The sequence below is a fragment of the Rhinopithecus roxellana genome, chromosome 2, assembly GCF_007565055.1.
Source record: "Rhinopithecus roxellana isolate Shanxi Qingling chromosome 2, ASM756505v1, whole genome shotgun sequence".
Classification (NCBI taxonomy): domain Eukaryota; kingdom Metazoa; phylum Chordata; class Mammalia; order Primates; family Cercopithecidae; genus Rhinopithecus; species Rhinopithecus roxellana.
In genome coordinates, this window is record NC_044550.1 from 134,085,791 (window position 1) to 134,109,110 (window position 23,320).

Genomic DNA, 23,320 nt, shown 5'->3' on the forward strand with positions numbered 1-23,320 from the left:
AAAATTTCAACACAGACCCTCTGTGGCAAGTCCTCACCCAAAGTGGGTGCAGTGCATCCCCCTGCTCCACTGACTGTGGGTGTGCTGCTCATGTGACCTGCTTTGGCTGGGGGTGCACCAGTCCGAGCACAAGCTTTAAGGGCCAGGTGGGTTCAGCCCTCCCTGACAGTCCACTCCCCTGCCATGAAAACCACAGGACCCAAGGAATGGCAGCCCCAAAATGAGAGGATATGAGGAGCACACCTGACCCCAACAGAAGACTGAAGACAAATCAAGCTGAGCCCTGCTGAGCACCTACCACCTACACACCCAATGCCATAAATAAATATTTGTTGCCATAAGGCACAGGCTCTAGGGGGATGCTTGTTAGGCAGCATCATTGCATCAAAGCGAATTAATACATTGGAAAAGTTCTGTGCTGGGAGTCACAGGGGTTGCTGCATGAGAGGTTTTATAGCTCAAATACGTCAAACTTCCATGGCTTGGTCCCTACCTTGAATAACCAGAGCCTTCCCCTTCAGCAAGCTCCCCACTCTGGCCTCCCTGAAACAGCAAATGCTGCCATCCCATTCAGCTGCACACTCATATGTATTCACAGAAACCATCCATTTGCCTTTGATTTTGCCTCTGGGGACAGCCTGTCAGCCAGTGGCCCTTTGCCACACTATCCAGGCATGCAACCCACGAAGTGGCAACTGGTATAAGCCTGAATCTAATTAACACACATTCGTTCCCCCTCTCATGGATAGGGGACAGTGTGGCTTTCCCCGCTTCATGAATGGAGATACAGGTGGCCCCCATGGACTGCAGGACTTTTTTTCCCGAGCTTATGCCTGTTTCCATGACAACTGCAGTTATAAGCACACAATTTCAGGTCCCATTGTACCAGCAGACTTTCAGGAAGCACTCCCTGATGGACTAAATATCTGATTTTAAAACAGCACTCCTCTTGTCACAACCCCAAGAGTGGGCCTGCACGCTGCATGGGGAAAGATGATGCTAGCTGCATGTGTGATCGGTGACATGACCCATTTCTCTGTGTTCTGGTCTGTGCTTCTTGCTCTATAGAAAGAAATCTGGATAGAACTCCTTTGCCTTAAGAAGTGCACATTCCTTGAACTCATATTAAGGATCAGTTCTGCATTACATGGGTTTTCATTTTTAATTCTTAAATCACCTTAAAAGTGGGAATAAGTGTGACAAGTGAGGAAACTCAGAAGTAATTTGCTCAAGGTCACACAGCCAAAAGATGGTACAGCAGCTAGGATTTGAACCGAATTCCACCTGGCACCTATACAGAGACCACCCCACTGCCTCTCGGTGGTGAGACTAGTACAGTGTTCTCTTCAGTGTACCTAGCTGATGCATCTGAGCCTCATTTCCCCCCTCTGTAAAATACAGACAGGCAGCAATAGACTACCCTTATCTGTTCAGTGTTTATCAAGTACATACTCCAGGCCTTGCACCTCACCTGCCCTCTTGACATGATTATTGTGAATGTGGTCAAAAGTGGTTAAGGCAGATTAAAGGCCTCTGAAAATTGCACAAGGCTTTCTAGGGGAAAGACATTACATGCAGAGACCTATCACCTAATAAACATTGCCGATGCCTCCTGGGAGCCAGGTACTTATATTTAGTCTCTCATTGCATGCTCGTTTAACAAAGAGGCGATGTTTGGACATGAATGCAGAGGCCGGACTGCACCTAACGACATGGGTGCAGAGGGCAGACTACCTAGGCTCTTATGTGGTCCCACACCTCCAAACTGTGTCACATGGGTTAGTTCACCTCTCTGTGCTTCTGTTTCCCATCAAATGCAGAGGAAAATTTTGGATGTGAAATGAGTTAACCCATGGAGAGCACCTCACACAGTGCCTTATTTTTTTTTTTTTTTAATCCTTGCAATGTGGGTTAACAGATCTCATCAAAATGCTCAGTTCCATTTTCAGCTTCTGTCTAATATGTCCCACCCCAAGCCTAACTCTTTTTTAGATCTTGTTGCATCTACTCTGGAGCTGTTCTAATACCTACTTGCTGACTTTCACCTCCCAGTGCACTTGCCCCCAGTATGCCCTCGCCCCATCTCCCTGCCACATATCTTGTCCGCTCCATATGATAGGCAGAGTGACCTTTCTGAAATGCAAATCCAACCGTGTGTCGCCTCTCCTCAAAATCCTTCACCAGCTTGTCGTCATCTGTAGGACAAAGCACACCTCCCAGGCTCTTCCTGGCCTCAGCCCTGCCCTCTCTTGGCCGCGCCCCACCACATCTATCTATGCACACCACACTCTGCCTCCCTAACTGCACCTTCACAACCTGTACCTTTGTCTATGGCCTCCCTGAAGCATGGATCTCTGGCCACATCTGCTCTGCTCATTGCTTTTCAACTCCTCAGTCACGTGCAGTGTCTTGAGTCCAGGATCACGAGGTCACTCCTTGGAGTTCCCACAACATGAGGCTTGCATCTCTGGTCAGCATTGGTTCATGACACTCATCTTCCAGCTCATTTTAATGTATCTTATTTCCCCCATGAGACTGAAATCCTTGGCATCGGAGACGGCAGCTTATTGCCACATAGCTTCTTAGCAGGGTGATCTTTGGCAAGATACTTAATCTCTGTTGGCTTCAGTTTCCTCATCTATAAATGGAACCCATCAAAATACCTACCTCACAAGATTACTTGAAATAATATGTAAAAGCACCCAATACACTGAACACTGGCCTATGAAGTCTAACATTCTATGCCAAATGCTCTAACATTCTATGCCAAATGCTCATGCATTTGAGGACTCAGGAAAAAGCTTTGATTGCTTTTATCAGCTTCCCAGAGGAGCTGATGGCCTTAGAAAGCCTTTAAACTAGTTTAAGAGGTCCCCATTAATTAAAGTTTTATTTGGATTGCTTTTTATTCTGCGCATTCAGAAATAAAATATAGCAAAAAAGAAATGAGATGAAAGGAAAGGAAAATGAAAGAAGGTAAAGGAAAACCTAACACCGTATACAGAACTCGTGCTAGAGGAGGAATAAAGAACTGGAGTGGTGTTGGAAAAGAGAAGGTCCTAAGTAATGGAGAAACATCTTCCAGTGCCTCTAGGAATAGCAGTGTGGAAGAAGAAATTTGGGAAGATTCTGAGAACAAAAGTAGGGTACGAGGCAGAATCCCACTCTACATAAAGAAGAGCTTTCCAACAACAGAGCTGTACAAGAGTAAAGCAGGTTGCCATGTAAAGTGGTAATCTCCCTGTCATTGGAGGTATGCAAAGACAGCATATTGGGAATTTCTGCACTGAGGGGAGAATGGTGGGGGCAGGGGAGAAGCAATAGACAGACAATTTTTCTTCCTCCTTAATTGTACAACACAAAATTTTACATAATTTAGAAGTTCCATTCAACTTTGAGGCTATAGAAATCAAACATTTGCTGAGATGTTATTAGACCTTAAGCCCTAAGGATTTATGGATATGGTATGATTTAAAAATACACGGCAACATAATTTGGGGGCAGGTTCAAAATTTCCTCAAATAGCCACCTTTTTGCCATATGCAATTCTGCATCAGATCCAATGAGTCTTCCCATGGAATTGACTCCAAGTTCCAACATCAGGTCATTATTCAGTCAAGGCCCTGGGGAGAGGGGAAGATGTGCAATGTGATGACTCTGCTTGTGTGTAAAAAGTACCTTTTGCAAAAGCTTCCTATTCCATGTGAAATGCAGTGAAGCCCATTACTAAACCAGATCTGCCCTCTCCCCATTGTCGAAGCACCACTTCAGAGGCCCCCACACCTTTTCTCTTTGAGCTCCAAACTCCTCATGCCACCTTCTTCTTCTGCGTAGTAACTACCTTCATGTTAAATCCACAGATAGGGCCTTGTTAAGGAAGACTAAACGCAGTTGTGGCTGAAACCTCATTCAGCAAGGAAGGCCACAATCTTGGCCCCATTCACTCACTCACACAGTGTGGCATCCCCGCTGTGAATCCCCAGTCTTCCTGAGGGGCTCCTGAGGAGAATCAGACAATTTCCCAGTCTTCCAAGTATCCATGGTCAAGTGGAGCAGATAGACATGAGCAACGAGCCAAAGTTACTGGAATCAAAGTGCTCGCCACCCCCAGCCCAGGAGGAGGGATCCTCTATGGATAATGGGCACAGCTGATACAAAGGCAGAGGGCTACACATGGTGTGCCAGGTCAAGGAGAATGCTCTGGATGCCTGGGACACAGGCCCAGAGAAGGAGTGGGGAACTGCAACCTCATATATCCACAGACGTTGCTTTCTTCCTTTTAGCTGCTTGCTCTTGTTTTCTAGACCAACTTCTCTATGAAGCATCCAAGATCCCACTCCACTTCCCAAACTACCAACACCAATTCAGAGTTGTTTCTTCTCAGAGCAAAGATATGATTTGGTCATTACAGCTCTCTAGGGCAATGGTTCTCAACCTTACTGTATGCACGACATACTTTCAAATCATATAAAATTTTGCAGCATTCTTGAAGGATTAAAGATCTAAAACTACACCAAGTTTGTCTGCAACCATCACTATGCCCTCCCACTACCGTGTGACTGTGGCTGTCTTACAGGTCTATAGTAGCTGTGATTACACCTGGTTACTGTTCAGCACCATGGTGCTGTCCGCTGCCCTGACCATGTTCTTTTATATGCCCTCAGGGCAGAGTCCTCTGGTGTTCCTCTTCCATGGCAAGAGCTGACTTTTACTTACAGCAAATTAGACTCTATTCAACATCTCTCTGCTTGTGAATACTCAGGGCTCCACCTGCGAGAAGCTACAATAATTCATAAACTTGGTTGTAGTAAACATAAATTTTAAATGCTGATCAAAATTTAGCAGTACATCTGCAGAGAATTTTTTTCAGTACACCACTGTGCTCACAGCACATAGGCTGAGAACCACTGGGTGCTGAAATACCTTGCATTTTTCTGTCTTCTACCAATACCTTTTGTACATGGGCCCCTAATTTCTATCTCTGTCCCTTGCCTCTCACCCTCATTCCAATCTATTCCTTACTGTCCATTGAGACACCTCAATTTGGAGCTTGCTCCCAAATCCAGTTCAACCTAAGAACCAATGGTGGGATTTTTCTTCCAACTCAATCCCTGTGCTTCCTGACCACCTAAACCTCATCATCAGCTTCCACGGGTGTGTATTAGCATCTTTCACATGTCAGGACTTTTACATTTAATCCTCACATCTCCTCCACAAAGACTGACTTTGTGCTTCTCTCCCACTGATTTACAGCTTGATCATACAACTTGCTTTGGCCAGTACACTATCGGTAGATGTGAAATATGCTATATTTGAGTACAAGTTCTTAAAGATATTTCAGGTTGCTGCCAATCTCTTGTGCTTTTCTTCTCCTTCAGCCTGGGTCTCAAAGTGAGGAGATGCACAGAGCAGACTTTCACTACCCACCAGTAAACAGGGCAAAGTTACAGCCAACCCACAGCCCTCATGTAGCATGAGCAAAAAATAAGCGTATATTGTTGAGACCTTGGGTTGTGTGCTATGGAGCAAAGCTAATACACCATCCCATGGTAATAATAATAATAGCTAACCCACATTGCATTTACTATATGCAGGCAGTATTTTAAGCATCTTACACATATTAGGTCATTTAATTCTATGGGGAAAAAATCTTAGGAAATATCATTCTGATTTCCAAACATAAATCTGTACAGAGAAAATTGATGCATAGAAAGAATAAGTGACTTGTCCCAATTACACAGCTAGTAAGTAAAACAGCCAGGATTCAAAGCCAGATAGTCTGAGTTCAGAATCCACATTCCTACAAGCTGCTTTCATAATAACAGCCTCTTACCTCAAGAACTTCCAGTGTCTTCCTATTAACCACAGAAGAAGATCAGAGTGGCCTAGAACTTGGAACTGAATTATCTAATCCAACTCTCCCTGTCAAGAAAGGAATCTGAGGCCCAAGGAGAGAAAGTGACTTGGTCAACATCAAATAACCCATTCATATCTGAGACACACTTAGAACCCATGTCTTATTTCCATCCCCTTGGGTGTATTCTGCCTGATTTCCAAAACTTTATAGAATCCCCCCATGGCCCCACCCATTCACATGTATTTCCAGTTCTGCATCCTCTGATTCAGCTGTGTGAAATATTCCACCCACCTTGCATGCCCTTCCCTTCCCTCCACCAATCAAGTTCCTTAACACCTGGCTGATATCATCCTCCAAACCCCAAGAAGCCACCTCTCATTCCTTCTGCCAGGGCTGAATCATCTCTTCTCTGAATTCCTCTGACACCTGTGCCCTGTTCTGCAGCCTGCCTCCCTCCCTCCCTCCCTCCCTCTCTCCCTCCCTTTCTTCCTTTCTATCTTTCTCTTTCTTTCTTCTTCTTCTTCTTTTTTTTTTTTTTTTTTTTTTTTTTTTGAGAGAGTCTTGTTCTGTCACCCAGGCTGGAGTGCAGTGGCATGATCTCACCTCACTGCAACTTCTGCCTCCCAGGTTCAAGCAATTCTCCTGCCTCAGCCTCCCGAGTAGCTGGGATTACAGGTGCTCACCACCATGCCCAGCTAATTTTTGTATTTTTAGTAGAGACAGCGTTTCACCATGTTGGCCAGGCTGGTCTCAAACTCTTGACCTTAAGTGATCTGCCCACCTTGGCCTCCCAAAGTGCTGGGATTACAGGCACCCTTTAGTCTTTCTGAAGTTGTTTTATGTGCATGCACTTTGTTACTTAGATGGCAAGATCATTAAAGTCGGGGACACACACACACATACACACACACACACACATGCTTTCCCACCACACCTGCTGGTTAGCTACCATTCTGAATTTTCATTTCCTCAAAGACACAGCCTGAGTTTTCAGAATGGACCTATGACCATTTACTATGTGCCATGCACACTCATGCACACTCATGTACATTGTATTGTGTGTGCTCCATGTATTCAGTCTTGGCCATGTTCATTAGAATAAATGGGCATTCAGGGTTAAGGTGGCATAATTACGTCACTTTCACTTTTATGTCCCCTCTGAGACATTTTTAAGAACTTGGTTTAAACAAAATAATGTTTTCCCTAAAAATGGTCCACTTCTCCCTCTCTGATCATGACCTTGACATCATGAAGGGTGTTTGCTTCTCCGCCCTGGATGACAGATGCTCAGAGTCAGTAGTGGATGACTAATCATGGCCACTCCAGTGTCCTAATCACTGGCACATTTGTTCTGTCCTTCCTTAATCCTCAGTCCTGCTATTCGACTTCCATCTGATTTCACCATATGCATGACAAATCACTGTGGACATCTCAAATCCTTTGTGCAAAAAGGCAGGGAATAAACTGGGTATCTATAGATAGGCTGAATGCCACCCTTGAGAAAAAGCATAATAGGGCCTCACACGTTTTTTGTGTACTTGTAAATTAGAGCAACTATTCAGCCTGATGTGATTTTTACTCGATCTTTCTTTCCTGGTCATCTTCACTGCTTGATCAAACACACACACACACCCACACACACAAACACATTTACACACCAAAGGCATACACTTACATTTACATACAGACACACACTGGCACTCACACACACAACTATGCACACACACACACACACACACGCAGTGGTTTTCCTAGCACGCAGACCAGCCCATCTACCCTCCCTGCTTGAACGTAAGCTCTCCTTCCTCCACTGGCCAATGAAGAACCTTTACAAGCCTCTGAATCTCTCTGAGCCTCAGTTTACTCTTTGGGAAAGAGGGGTGATCTACCTAGGCTGCCTTTCTCACAGTACGACGCATAGAACTAGGTGAGAGGTAATGGCAATTGTGCCGAATGCTTGGGCTAGAGCAAAAACACATGTGATCGGTACTCATGAAGCTTCATTTTTAACAATACTCTGTAATCGTTATGGTGGACACTCTTTACTCCTCTCACAACTAAGCAGGCCTCCCCTCTTCGGTGGCTCTATTAAGAGCCAACAGCTTCTGCAGGGCTAGGAAGCCATGTGCCTTTGTTTGCTCAGAGCCACACCCAGGATGCTCTACTCACTGCAGTGGGCACAAGAAGCCGCTTCAGCTAAGTTAATCCCCAACTGTGCCATTCATTAAAGAAAAAAAAAAAAAAAGCCACGCATGAAAGAGAGCTTTATAAATATTTCAAACAGTCCTTGGGGGCAGGAGCTAAGTATTTCCGCTTTTTCACTCTTCATCTCTAACCGGCTACTATATTATCTCAGAAAAAGGCTGAGATGGAAAAAAGAGGAAGAAACCACCATCATCGTCAACATGAGCAGAACGATCAGCCTCCTTGCCTTTGCCCATGCTGTGTGCCCCTGCCAGTGATGCCCCTTCACCTCCCCCACTCTAGTTCCCACCTCTCCAGTCTTTGAACTCAATGGCAAAGCTACACCCTTATCCCCACTGTGCAGATGAGACAGCTGAGGCTCAGAGGGGCACAGGATGGTTCAGCAACAAGCAGGTGGGGACCTGGGGATGAAGCTGAGAGCTATGCCTGCTACTCCAGCACTTCTTCCCATGAACCACAATTGATCCTTTCTAAGCCCCCAGGCCTCTCCACAGGCCACACACCATCGCTATCAGAAACATCTCATCTGCCTTCATGATTCGATCTAACTATGCAGAGGTTGCCCTCGGAAGCAGAGGGTGGGCTCTCCCAACGCCGTCTTTCCTTCAGTTTCTCCAGCACACCAACTCCTTTGCCTCTGGGGCCCCATGGGCTACATGAAGAACCCCTCCCTCCTCTTGTGCCCTCTGCCTCCCCTAGGACCAGGCTGAGCGTCCCTGCTGGGGCCTCCTTTGCCCCTCCATGTGATACTCTTAACACTTCACTACCATTTCAGGCTGAAATGTCAGCCTTGGCTAAGCTCTAGAAGGACCAGGGCAAACCCATTCATCTCCTTCCTACTGTTCCTGGCACCCAGCACTGTGCTTGGCACGGCAGTCATTTGACAAGTTAATGCAAACCCATTAACAGCCAATGGGTTTGCTTTAACTTGTCAAATGACTACTATGGAACAGGCTAAGGTGCAGCCATTTGAAAAGCCACAGTGCTCACCCATTTGTTACATGGCATTTAAGGCAGGGATCTGGTTCCTGTTACAACACGTGTATGTGTGTTATTAGCAAAAGGTCCTCAGGAAGATGAAAGGCCCTACCGTGAAGCCCCATAGAAGTGGATCCTCTCTGATTTGTTGAAGGTTTTGATTTGTTTAATGTCACAAACCCTTCTGGCTGATGTGAGCCAAATGAACACAAATGATCCTCATCAAGGCCCTCTTTCCCAGGAACTAAGCATAACTTACAGCCTCTCTCCTTCCCATGCTCATTGAAACCACCTTTAGAGGCTGCTGGAACCACTCATTTGATTTCTCTTTACATACAAGCTGACTAATTGTTTCACATGAAGAACTAAAGCAGCAAGACCTGTCAGCAGATCTGAAGCCCTTATCATGCACCTAGCACACTAAACGCTTTGGCAGGGTCACCTAGAATGTTCAGGAGTCCTGTGAAGGGGCCTACATCGTACAGCAGAGCACTGAGGTTCAGAGGCATGGGACACCCAGCTCCATCGGCTGGAAAAGCCTGGGCATCTCCACTCCAGAGGGTGAGAGCCAGTAGGCCCGGTGACCACTTCAGCTTAGCAGACTGGGACTGCACACCTTCTAACGCAGCATCCCACAGACCTGCGTTGCAGGCCATCCTGTTAGGTTTCCACCTTGGAGACTGGGGACCTGAGAGCAGCAGAGACCTGCTGTGGGCACACAGCCTCAAACCCAGAGCTCTTAACTCCTGAGTCATTACATCACCCCTGACCCTATCACCTGCCTCAGTTCCCTTGGGAGGCAGGGTTAGAGGGTCCCAAGGCAGGGACTTGCTCAAATATCACCTGCCTTCTTCTCACAATGCCCAGGAGGGAGCAACCATACCTCTTCTGGTGATTCTCGACCAACTACAGTGTTTACGAATGGGCCACCTACACCTCTGTGTCTCAGAGGGCAGAGCTGAGGGACGGAGAAGAGGTAGTGACCACCCTCTGGATGGGGGCTTGGCAGAGGCCTGCTGGCAAGAGCTGAGGCTGGGCCCAGGAGGAATTTTCTAACTCAAGACTCGGCCCAGAGCTGGGGCGGATGCAGAACAGTGCAGGGGACGCAGGGGGCATGGGTTCCCTCCTGACCCTCTGGTGGAGGCCCTCAGCCCATGCTTCAGCCTCAGGGAGCTTTACATGGGTAATGCCACCGGCAAAGCCTTGTTGCCCGGATTCAAAGAAACAGGCCTGCAATACGGGACAGGCCACTGGCAGGTGAGTGGAAGTGTCAAATCCCTCCGCCTACCCAAGGCTGCCCTCTGGCAGGTGCCCTGCGACTGTCCAGGAGCCTGAATTTTGCATAAATGAGCAGGCTCAGTCTCCAGTAGTCAAACCTCAGGAGTCACCCTGGAAGATTCCACCACGCCCAGAATCCCAGAATCCCGCCTCCAGGCCCCGGGCTGCTCCTGCATACATGGGCTCCAGTGGTCCGCATCCCTCAGGAACAGTCAGGCTCCACGTTGATGCCAGGCAGGAACTGGCGCGGAGGGCCAGCTCCTGACCGCTGCGCCCTCAGCTCCCCACCCCGAAACAAAGCGTAAAGACGGGGGTTCCTTTGTTTCCGGCCACACCCAGGGACGCAGCCCTGCTGTTCTGCCTCCACCACCACCCCCACCCTCTCGCGGCCCAGCGTCGGCAGCATTAACCCTTCCCGGGCCGCAGCCACCAGCGTCGCCCCATTAGGTTATTTTTAGCTGCGGGGGGAGGTGAACCCAGCTTCCATCATGGCGCTGTCCCTAGGTCCCGACTTCCACTTCATCAGTAGGGGCGGGGAGCGGGGAGCGCTGGTTGATCTTTTTCCCTCCTCTGGCGGGGGAGGTACCCGGTTGTGAGGTGCATGGGCCGGACTGTGCGGGCGCCCAGCGAGGGAGGCTCAGTTCGCCCTCCCACCCCTGCGCGGGGCCTGTGGGGAGGGGGTTCGGACCCCGCCCCTCCCTCTTTTGTTCGGCTCCGCATCCTCCCTGTCCACGCCATCCTCTGGCACATCCCGTGGGGGGAGGGGGCGGCAAGCCCGCGGGGAGAGGGACTCCCGGCTCCAGCCCCGCCCCGCCACACGGGGCTCCCCCACCCCCATTGTCCCCAAAGGCTGGGGGAGGGGGCTGAAATGCTGAGACCGGCCCCGCCCCACCCGCGGCAACGCAGGAGGCCTCGGGGGCCGCCCCTGCCGGCGCCCCGTGGATCTGGACCCTGCCGGGTGCCCACCCCCAGCCCCCGAAGGCCAGAGTGGGGCAGCGGGGGCGGGGGCCGCTTACCGTGATGTGCGGGATGCTCTTCTTGCCCTGGTACGACATGGCCCCCTCTGGCGCCCTCGGCCCGGCCGCTGACCTGCGGGGCTGTCTGAATCGGTCCGGCGCTCTCGGCCTCGCTCCCCGCGGGCGCGCTGACAAAGGCCCGGGAGGGATGGAGAGAGGGACGGAGGCTTGGCGCCCGTGGATGCCCACGCGCGGCTGCCCAGGCTGCTTGGCCCGCCCGCCGCCGCTCCGGCTGCCAGCACCGCCCGGCTCGGCGAGGAGGGCGGGAGAAGGAGGAGGGAGAGGCGAGGGCGGGAGGAGGGGGCTGCAGACAGCTCCTCCCGGCGGCGCGGAGCGGAGCCCGATTCGCCCCTCTCGGCTCGAACCAGGAAGCGCTTCCCTTCCGATCTCCCACTCCGCCCCCGCCCCCCACCCGCCCAGCCCCGCCGACCCCCGCCCCGCTCACACGCCCTTGGTGGGCCCTGGCCTCGCTCTCGCGATCTAGAGAGTCTGGTTTTCAGGGCTCCTTTAAAAGAAAACGACCGCGCGGTCAGGGCCCGCTGGCGGCGCCACAGGTGTGCGGCCGCGCATCTGGAGGCCTCCCCGGAACATCTGCGGGGGTGTGGGAGGAAAGAGTGTGGGACACGGGCCAAGGACCGGCCCAAGCTGCTGGGAACGTTCTTGGCCCTCCAGGATCGCGCCCAAGGACCGCTCCCCTCTTGCCTCTCCTTCCATAGCCTCCGTTTGTCCTTTCGGAGTGCCTCTCCCTGAATGCACCAAGCAATTTTTCCATCTCGGACCCCAAGCCTTTATTCACGCTGTACCCTCTCCCTGAATAGTCTTCCCCAGACAAAAGGCTGCCCACTCCCCTAGACCCATCTCCACTTGCCTTCCCTACCACGAAGCCTCTCCCTGACACCCTCTCCATCTTAGCATTGAACCAGCCTTCCCTGGGGGCCTCTAGGGTGGAATCTCCGTAACTGGCAGAGGGAACAGCAGGGACAGAAGGGTCCGGCCTTAATTAATGCTGACCTGTTCTACTCCGACAGCAGCTCCCTCACCACACAGCAGCCTGGCACTGGGGTTGTAGCAGGACAAGCCGCAGACATAACTCCTCAGACACCTGATTAAAGAAGGAAGTGGTTTATTCGTCAAGGAGCGTTGGCAGATTCGCATCTTAAGAGCCAAGCTCCCGGCCGAATAAAAAACCACTTCCTTCTTTAATCCAGTGTCTGAGGAGTTTTGTCTGCGGCTCGTCCTGCTACAGGGCCACCAGGTCACCCCACAGAATTGCCTCCAAGACAGCAGGTGTTTGCAGGGCTGGGCCACTGGCACCAAGGTCTCCACAGCCCTGGGGACAAGCTGGGAGTCTGGAGGATTAGGGTGCTCCTGCCTCCTAGCAGTGTGGACACCAGCCCCGGAGTCCATGATCCAGATGTTGCTCCAGAGGGAGGTAGGCAGGAAGCCAGGTCACAGCTTGACAAGGTTCATAAGAGCAGAGGGGAAAAGATGAAAGATAGAGGAAAAGGGGGAGTCCCAGCAAGCCTCCACCTCACTGAACAGGTGCCCCAAGTCCCCAGGCAGAATAAAACACCAACCTTATCCACCACTTCGCCGTTCATTTTCTGCATGCGAAATCCAACCCCACAGGTCCTATGAAATGACTCATCTTTTCTGCTTTCAAGTTGTCATCCAGAGCGAGGATGGCCAAGTCTATGGTACAGCCCCGCCAGCACCCTGGTTGGGGGCTGGGGCCCTGACCTCCACCACCCCAGAGGCCATCCCCCTAATCCAGGGCAGGAGGCCAGAGACACCTGAGCCTTAAAATAGAGGTGAGGTTTTAGCTTCACAGATAAGCCAGCTCAGTATCCCCAGGAACACTAGGCATAATTTTCCCATTTTACAGATAGGAAATTGAGGCTTACAGAGGTAAAATGATGTACCCCAGGTGCAAAACATATTAGCTGCAGCAAAGCAGCATGGAGAAGCCAGGTTTCCCCACACTGTTTACAACTCATTTCCCTCCACGCATTCACGCATCCCTGGCTCTCAGCGAGGCCTAAAACCCTTGTCAATGACCGGAAATTGCAGGTGGGGACACTGTCCCTCCCCAAATCCTACATTTCCTTCCTTGGAGTTGTTAAGTCCTAGGTCCCACGTACCAGGGCGTTCCCTGGGGTCAGTCTGGAGATCTGAGCAGAAAGCCCCCAGAGCAAAGGACAAGACCACGTGCGTATCAGGGGGAGGAGCATCCGCCTGCTACTGGCCAAACAGATCGCTGCTCCCAAGCAGATTTCGCCGGTACAAAGCGCCGCAGACGCTCAGCCTCCGGCAGCGGCAATCGTTGCGCCTGCGCCACAGAAACCCCTCCTGCAGCCCAGGGACAAGCTATGTGGGCGGGGGGGGGAAGGGCCGGGGCACCCGTTGCAAAGCCCTGGAGCGGTGAGGCCCGCCCCGGAACCTGAGCCCGCTGTAACCCAAGCCTCAAGGCTACTCTGCCAGCAGAAAGTAAAACCCTCCCTCCGTGGAGATCCGGAGCCCCTGAGTTCCACAGTCGCGAAGCTCGAGTGCTGTCGGAGCCCTGGGCGCGCCAGAGGCGCTGCCTTTTGTCCGGTCCCTGAGAAGCCATGGAGAAAGGCAGAGGGGGCCACATGGAGAAGAGGAAGGAGTAGGGGAGAGGAACGGGAGAGGTGAAGCGAACAGCGTCCCCAAGCGTCAGGGCGCAGCTGTGGGGCTGGCCCAGGCTGCGCCCTGGGGGTGATGCTAGCGTTGGTGACATTGACCGCAGCTCCAGAGGAACTCTCCTTGGGACAGCTACGGGCAGTGCACAAAGCGCCCTCGCCTCCCTGGTACCCCACCACGCTTTGAAGAAGGCCAGAAGACAGCCACCCCCATCTGACAGATGGAGAAGCTGAGGCTCAACAGAGCAAAGCGCCTTGGCTGGAAACCCGGGTTCCCTGGTGCTGGTCCGGCTTCTCGGCCCGCGACCGAGAAGCCTCCCCATTGGGCTCGGGGGTTTGGATCCCAAGAGAGGTCGGAACACCAGGAAAGGTAGTGGATGGGGGAGATAAAGAAGGGGTGGGGGAAGAGGAGGCTGGACTCTCGCACCATCTCCCTTTCTGACCACCCCACCACACACACACACACACACACACACACACACACACACACACACCCACACCCACCCACCCTTGCTGTTGGACCTCTCCCTCGCGAGGCGCCGACTTCAGGACCACGGAGAGCTCTGGAGCTGCAGAAAGCCCGCCCGCGAAGGGATGGGGCCCGAAGAGGCCCACCACCGTGTCTACCAGCCCCCTGCTCCTATTCCTCCAGGAAGCCCTCCCAGATATCTGCCCCGATCAAGTTCTGCTTCCCTCCAGGCTCATTCTGGGTCACTCATAGCATTTAAGAGGGGAAGGTTTAAATAAAATGATAATGATTTTAATAAAAGTCAACAACAAACATTTATTGAATGCTCACTACCTACGGGCATTAACTGATTTAATTATCACAATGAATCTGTCGCTCACCCTAGCCTGGGAACTTCTGGAGGGTGGGGCCAGGTTGCTGAGCCAGGGACCTAGCGCCTACCCTGGGCCCGGCACCTAGCAGTGCTCCAGCTTCCAAGTCTGGACCAATTCGAAAGCTCCCTAGCCCTCGGGTGCTCCAACTTCCGTTTTTCCGGCATCTAACACTGCCTCTTGTCGGTCCATCCAAAGGCTACGCCGTGCATAGACCCTTCTTCCCCCACTTCCCTGGTGACCCCCAGTTCAAAAGAGAATACCCACAGGGCCCAAGCCCTAGCGTTCCCTCTCCCTGATCCTCCCGGCCCCCATGCTCAGGTCTAGGAGGCCAGAGATCCCGGTTCAAATCCCAGCTCTACCTCCACCTTGCTCTGTGAAGCAGGCACATTGGTGTGTGCTGTGGAGCTCAGGAGTGCCCCTTGAATATATTGGCGCTTGAGGACAGGGGTTTACGGCTCCAACTGTCCGACGACCTAAATCCTCAATCAAATCCTTCCCCCAAGCAAGCATGAGGGGAGCACTCGGGAAAAAGCTCCTTCCAGCTTGAAGCTGTGTAGCCGCAGGCGACTTGCGGAACCTCTCCTGGGGCTGGCACACAGTAGGTGCTCTATCATTACTACCGAGTGAGTGGATGGATGAATGGACCAACGCGGAACGGAGCTCCAGTTCTTTTCACAAAACAGAATGAGGGGTCTGGGTTAGATTTATCCCAGAGGTTCCTTCGCGTTTTAAGCGTCCATGCGGTGGCTTTAGCCAACTTACTTTCCCTCTCAGAACCTCGCTCTCCCTTTCTGCAGAAAAGGGGCCGGGACTGGACCCGGGCGATCCCTTCCGAGTCTCACGGACCACGCCGGCCAGCCCTGACCCAGTCGCCCCAGCTCTGGGAACCTCTTGCATGATGAGGTGGGGGAGGGGCCGCGCCGTGGCTCTCCCCAGCCTGGCGGCAGCTGACCCAACACCCGGATCCCGGGCATGGCCCTCGGGCGCCCCATGCCCTGGGTCCTCCCGGGCCCCGCCCCCCTCGTCCGGCCCATGCGCGCCCCGAGGGTACCTGGCCATTGTCCCGGCCGAGGGGCAGGTCGCGGGGCGCGGGGCAGCGGATGCGCAGCGCCAGCGGCCGCTCGTCGCGCTCTCCGGGCGAGCTGACCGCGGAGCCCGAGGGCTCGCTCACGTCGCTGGCGGTGTCCTCGCTGCCGCCGGGCCCTGGCAGGCCGACCGCGTCGGGCCGGCCAGCGCTGCGCGGCGTGCGGGCCGAGCCGCGACGGCCCACGCTGTAGGCGTCGAAGTCGATGGTCTTGTTCTCGTAGGCGCCCTCCACCGCGGCGAACATGCCGCCGTACTTCTGGCGCGGGGTCTGCGCCGCGCTACCCGGTCTCGCCAGGTACACGGGCAGGTCGTCCTCCGTGTTCCACGCACGCCGCCGGTCCGCCATACCCGTCCAAGGCCGGCCACCCGCCGCGCTCCCACCCGACCGCCCGCCCGCGGCCCTGGCCACCGCCGTGCCCCGCGCTCCGCGCCTCGGTGCCGGCCCGCGGCGGCCCCGGCGCGACTGCGGCCCGGGGAGGGGAGAGGCGGGGCGGGGCGCGCGCCGGGGCGGGACTGGGGCGGGGCCTCCGGGCGGCTGCAGGCTAGCGGCGCGGCCAGCTACAAAGGACCGGGAGGCGGGGACCGCGGCTGGGGCGGGGAGGGATGGTGACGCGCCCGAACCGCAGCGCGGAGGGCGGGCCAAGGCACCGCAGCGCCCTCGCCGCACCCCCATTCTCCGCCCCCAGGCGGAGCGCAGGGCGCGAGGAGAGCGCGGGGTAGGAGCCGTGTGGGTACACTCGCGCGCCCACACGCTCTGAAGGCACACGCGGGTTCATACCTGCACACCAGACAATTACGCCAAACACATGAGAGATGCACAGACATGCTGGCACACACACGAGAGTCAATTACACATGCTCTCCCGTGATACACAGGGGCTCGATAATGCACACCATACTCAATGTTGCACACACATACATATATATGCTTGTGCACATTCCAAGTTCATTACACGCAACAGAAATCCTCATTGTCTCACAACCCCACTCACACACAGCATCACACCAAGATTAATTGCACAACTGGAGAGGCACACGCGTTGGACACACCGTTCATTCCCTCAGTATTATTTTGTTGAGCGCCCACTAGTGCCTAGCACTGTTGTAGGAGCTGGAAACAGAGCCACGGACAAAATAGACCAAGTGCCTGCCCTCCAGGAGCTGACCTGCTGAGGAGGGGAATTGGAGACAAAAGCACCCATATGGTGGGCCAAGGGGTAGTAAGGTCCAGGAAGGGTGGTGCAGCAGCCAAGCGGGACATGCTAAGGGCACACTCTGACAGACACATAAAAGAAGTACATTCTTGCGTGAGAACCAGTGACACACACATACACGTGCATGCCAATGACACCACACAACACACCAATATCAAAGGCAAGCTCAAGGCGATTCCACACTTGTGCATCATAAACTGGCAACAGGACACCCACACACAAGTCCACACCAGGAATAAAGGAAGTCAAAAGCTTAAATGAAAACTCTCCAGAGAAAAACTCACAGAGACAGAGATGACCACACACACACAGCTGGCAGTCAACCAGATGGACAGATATTCCCTCATTCGAGGGGCACAGTCGACCTTTGTTGCTCCTGGAGCTTGCAGTCTGGGCGTTCTGGGGTTCCTCTGTCGTGGAGGTCGCTCTGCTGGGGCTCTCCTCTAAGGCCAGGCACCACCTGCCTCCTATAGACACCTTCCCGTATTTCTCCATGATTATCAGGCAGAGGATCCTGCAAGTCCCTGGGGACCCTGCAGTCCCAGCTGCACTTCCTGGAGAAGCAGAATTGCCAGCTGCCGACCCCCTCCTCGGGCCAGTCTAGACAAGCAAAGTCAGGACTGGGTGGGGACTGCAGAGGGGAGCATCAGTGCTTCTTGCAATGCCCCCCCACCCACGGCCTTCCGTGCTGGGAGCTGTCCCTTCAACCCCCGGCCCTGCCAGCGGCAAGCCAGAGCTCCCGCAGTGTGGCCAAGCTCCAAGAATACCAGACAGACAGATGGATTCATGTTCTTGTTTTATGACTCTTGGGCCCCATGGACTGAGGATCCTGGGGCCATCAGATCCATGGCCTCAGCTGACACCTCCCTGAATCTACTGTCTTTCAATCCTGCAACAAGGGGTCTGTGCAGCAGGTAGGTATTGTTACCTGACCGCTCTTAGAAGAGGAAACAGGAGGGGAGATGTGAAATGGCTCCCTCAGGGCCTCAACCTCAAGGAGGTTCAGCCAGGCCTAGAGTGTGGGCTCATCCACTCAGTGGGAATTTAGCAAGTTCTTTTTCTGTGCTTGAAAGAGAAGCTAGTGTGGGGACACAGATGAGTATTTCTAAGTCTCTGCCTTCAACAAGTGTATACTCTAATGGGAGAGAGTGCTGAATGCGAGAACAGACAGTTCCACACACAGCCTCCATCTGCCTTCCACCCACCACAGCTGCATCCTGGCTCCTCTTTCCTTGTGTCCCTGGGTCCACTGTGCAGATTTGCCACAGGCACTCCTCTTGAGGCCTGTCGGCCTCCAGGCTATCACGCAAGTGTTTTCGATTTTCTCAATGAAAATTTTTCTCTGTCTGGTGAAATACTATTCCCAGCCCCTTCCAGGCAAGAACAATTCATGTTGAAGATCACATAGAAACTTCTTCTAAAACCCCACAAATGTTCAGGGTGACATAACCCAGAGAAATATCAGAAAACTCAAGAATCTGAGTTAGGCGGAACTTTGGAGGCCAGGCCTCCTACTGCATGCTTGAATCTACTCTTAACATCTTGAGGACACAGTCTCTCAGGCTTTCTGGTGGTGATGGAAATCTTACTGCTTTTAAAGAAAACACTTCCCATTGTGAGAAAGGGCTGGGCAGTTGCCAAGACTAGAGGAAGTGACACAAGGAAGGAGCTGAGAAAGGGCTGACTTTATGCAGAAGCAGGAAAGGCTCTTCATAGCTTCTGCTTATAGAACGCTTACTATGTGCCCAGACCATTGTAAGCACTTAACAGATAGTAACTCTTTTATGCCTCGCAGCAACCTTGAAAGTATCATTTTAGCCTCGTTTTACAGATGAGAAAACTGAGGTTCAGACACGTAAATAACCTGTCCAGGGTCATAACTGGCAAGTAAGACTTCGAAGTTTAAACAGAGTAGTCTGGTGCCAGAGTCCACATCGAAAAAACTATCCTTTCTTCTCCCCAAGAGCCTGACTGAGGTGATCCCACTGGGAGATAAGAGATAAAGGGACCTGGTTTAGGCAGAAGAGTCCAGGTGGTTGAATTAGAATCCTGTTTTCTATGCAGTCTTGGGCAACGAATCATTCGACATTCATCTAACACACCTGTGTGGCGCCCACTGCATGTCACTGACTTTACATCCCTTCCTCTCACTCTGTTCTCCCCCTGCAGAGGAGGCAATCGGACCCTCCTGAAGCTGCCTACTGTGCATAAGGGTTCTTGCACACACAGGTCATTTCTGCGCATCGTGCTCTGCCTTATACACTGCTGGATTCCTCAGGCAGCCCCACGTGGTGAACCGGGCCACCTCCATCCTCAGGCTGGAGTGCTGAGGATGACAAATCTTAAGCCCATTGCTCAAGTTAACCACCGGGAAGTTACTAAGCTGGGATTTCAACTCAGGTTTGTCTGAGTTTTTTTCCACACCATCTCATCTCAAGGTCAGTAACCCAAGTGCAACAGAGAAAGGGAGGTAGGAAACAAAACCCAGGGTATAAGGTTGGAAATGCACCCTCCAGCTTGCAGGGAGACAAAGAGGAGCAATATCTGCCAGGGACCAGATATTGGTCCTGGCAGGGGAAGCCTGCCAGGCAGGGGAAGCGTGAGAAAACTGCCCCCATCCTGACGACAGCTGTGACCTCCCCCATCCCCCAACCCATCCTTCAACTGCTCCCAGTCCTCCTGGGAAGTTCTTATAAGTGAATTACACCACTACATTTGGCAAAGGATAAACCTTAAGCTCATCCTGTCGGACATGAAACCTTCTTCCTAGGTGATGGCAGAGAACAGAAAGGGACATGTCAGATGGGAGAGGACAAGAGGCCAGTTCAGGTCCGATGTGGATTTTGTTTTGGCAAACCAAAAAAAAAAAAAAAAAAAAAAATTAATTCATTGCAAAAAAGAATGTTTTCAAACAATGAAGGAAAGGGGATTGTAGTTTATCATCAGGTATATAGTAATGGATTATTGTCCTCATCTCAGATATAAGAAAAGATGTTCAGAGAAGTTAAACAAACTGTTTGGTTATACGGCCAGCAAGTGACAGAGATGCAGTTTAAATACAGGCTCATTTGATTTTTAAATGTCTGCTTTTTTCTGTGGCCTCCAAATCAGTACATATGGGAACTGTGGTGGGCAGAATAATGATGCTCAAAGATGCCCACACCTGAATCCCTAGAATTACTGCCCATGTTACTCCACACGGCACATGGGACTCCGTGGCTGTGCTTAAGAATCTTAAGATGTGGAGATGATCCTGGATCACCTGGTGGAGCCAGTGTCATCACAAGAGTCCTTTTAAGTGAGAGAGAGGTAGGAGAGTCAGAGTCTGAGAACAGGAGATCAGAGAACAGAAGCAGAGGTCAGAGTGAGAGAGATCTGAAGAAGAAGGAAGGGACCACAAGCCAAATAATGTGGGCACCTCTAGGAGCCAGAAAAGGCAAGGAAACAGTTTCTCCCTGGAGCCTCCAGAAGGAAGGCAGCCCTGCCAACATCTTGGTTGTAGCCCAGGGACTCTGACTTTCAGAACTATAAGATAATTAATGTGAGTTGTTCTAAGGCAATGGGTTCATGGTCATCTGTCAAAGCAGCAATCAGATATTACTACAGATATATAATGGATTATAAAGGAAATCATTTAATTATTTGTGCAAAGTGGATTTGAGGACCAAGAAAAGCATTTATTCCCCACCAAAAATCAAGGGACTCCTAGCTCCATTGCCTTTTTGTGTTACGTCAGGGTCAACAACACTTTGTAATAAACCATCAATAAATAAAACTTTCAAAGGGGAAAAAAAACCCTTTAATTGTGAAAAAACATACATTTTAATGTACAAAATTACACAAATTATACATTTAACTAACATAGAAAAATACATCTCAGTAACAAGAGAAAATGCCGGCCTATTTTACACAAATGGAGCGATGATTACAAATCCTGAAAACCCAAAGGGAGGGTTGAGCCCGACCTACAACTGGTCGGGAATCCAGTGAACATCTCCACGGACTGATGATTTCACTGCAGGCAGGCGTTGGAGGACAGCTGCCCCAGGACCCGAGGCAGGTCCTGCTGAAGAGCTTCCGGAGGGGAGGTGTCGGGTCGTGTCGCTGGACCACTCCCATGTGAACCAAGGCAGCTCACTCTGGGGAGGGGCAGGACTTGGCCTGCCAAAATTCTCAGCGTTGAGTTTATTAATGAAGGCGCATAGGAGACCTTGTAGATTCATGCAACCGCAAGGTGTAGAGTTATTGTGCATTTGGGATTCAGCAGGAAAGTACACAATTTCTAAACTGATGTCTGTGCTTCACAGCTTTCATGTGACTTCTGTTCAGGATTTAACCTGGAAGAACTAAGGAGACCACCAAGATGAACTTGCCAGCCTTGCTTATCACTCTGCCAATGACACCCACGCCTCTTCCCTGCCTTGTCTGCAAAAGCTGGTTGTGCAAACCTGAACTGTGAAGAGATCATCTTATTCCCCCAAGTCAGGTTGGTAGGATAGGCCCCAGCCTCCCACCAAAATGTGTTTGTGCAGAGCCCATTTTCAAAGGGGTGAGGGAAGGCTCCCAGGATCCACTGACATGCTGAATGCTTTAAGAAATGTGCTTTCTTTAACCCTCACACCTTACCCACTATTTCCATGGAGGACTTTGAGGCTAAGAGAGGTAGATACCCTGTCCAAGCTTGCACAGTTAGTCAGTGGCAGACCCGTCGTGTGTCTGGCCCCATAACTCACTCTCCTACTTCTGTTAGGTGCAGACCTTGTCCTTGTCCACTAAAGAATTAATGGTTATAACGTCACTGCATAGACATTTATTTCTTCCATCACTTTCAATGTCCTATTTACAAATATTATATTATATTACTTTAAAAAGAAAATACTGACTCAAAGTTGATATCAAGTTTTCCACCATTTTTTAGCAATCCCATTAATTTGTCTCTCTCTTCCCTCGTTCTATCATCACATAAAGGGATCATCAGCCCGTGCTTGGACACAGCCTGCTGGTGTTTTCAGAGACCAAAAAAAAAATGTGTTGGAAAAAACTCATTTTTGAGCTATCAATTCTTCTATTAGTCTTTCCATGACTTAAGACATTACATTTACACTAAGGATGCAGAAGTCAGACTTGTATAGGAGCTGTGCTTTCTGAAGCCAGAGTAGGATTTAGGGAAGTTCACACTGGAAAGAGAAAACCCAGTCCTTCAATCCCAAGTCCACTGAGTTCTTGAAAGCGGTTTTAGGTCCAAGGTACAAATTATCTGTTTTTAGAAATTCCCATAACACAGAGAAGAGGACTGAATACATTAACAAACCCCAGGGATCTTTTCCTTCTACACTACCTTAAGGCACCAGAGAACTTCCAATAATTTATTTCAAAGTCAAGTAGGAACACAGTTGGCCATTGATAAATCTACTTTTGTTTGCTTACCCAGCTGAGAGATATATCTATAATAGAATATCTCTTTCTGGATATTCTGGAGTTTAGGATGCAAACAACTGCACCCAAGAGATTTCATTTAGTGTGTCTATTGTACCACCCAATTATACTATCTGAACCTTCATGGAATTGTGCAGTGACCAGTCACCAAGAGCTCAGCTCCAGTCTCTGCCACAGTGGAGCTCAATGCAGTAACACATCACGCATTTCATTTCCATAAGAAACATCAGCTGTTTAAAAGGTCCTCTGAGGGTAGAGTTACAAAGCCAACTCATGGTCAAAAATACTCTAAAGATGAGAAGTTTCCTCCTGTCGACTCTGAGGGCACATTTCTTTCCTAGCCAGGAATATAAATAAATATGAGTGTAACACAGAAGAAACCACAGTAGTATTTTAGAACTTAATTAGCACAAGGAATGGGAGAATGGAAAGAGACTATGTGACTGTATTCCCGTGGTTCTCCCCCAGCTGCCCATTAGAATCACTGGGGAGTTTTTCAAATAGATCTCTGCCCAGGGCCCCACTCAATACAACTTGATTTAAGTGGCCTGGAGAGAGGCCTGGGCATCAGATTTTTTAAAAGTTCTGCAGATGAGTCCAACATGCAACCAGGGTGAAGAATCACCACTGCAGAATGCAGTCTTTACATCCTTCAAACGACCTGGAGGGGGTGAGTGGCAGGGCTGCAGCCCCTCTTATCCTGCCTGGACGCCCAGCCCAGAGCCCTTCCCAACGTATGGCACTGTCT

General features: G+C 51.2%; 1 protein-coding gene across 2 annotated transcripts in view; it reads right to left on the reverse strand.

The window, feature by feature from the left end:
• The window catches only part of CRMP1 (collapsin response mediator protein 1), a 71,163-nt gene extending 54,779 nt beyond the window's left edge, over positions 1-16,384 (reverse strand). The window contains exon 1 of one of the 2 annotated variants that reach the window (XM_030920490.1): positions 15,889-16,384. In XM_030920490.1, the coding sequence (XP_030776350.1) occupies positions 15,889-16,269 (381 nt within the window). In that variant the 5' untranslated portion in view covers positions 16,270-16,384. Of the gene's footprint in view, positions 1-12,911; positions 13,509-15,888 lie in introns of those variants that run through there. The other variant, XM_010370052.2, reaches the window with a different exon arrangement.
• Between the last annotated feature and the right edge of the window lie 6,936 nt (positions 16,385-23,320).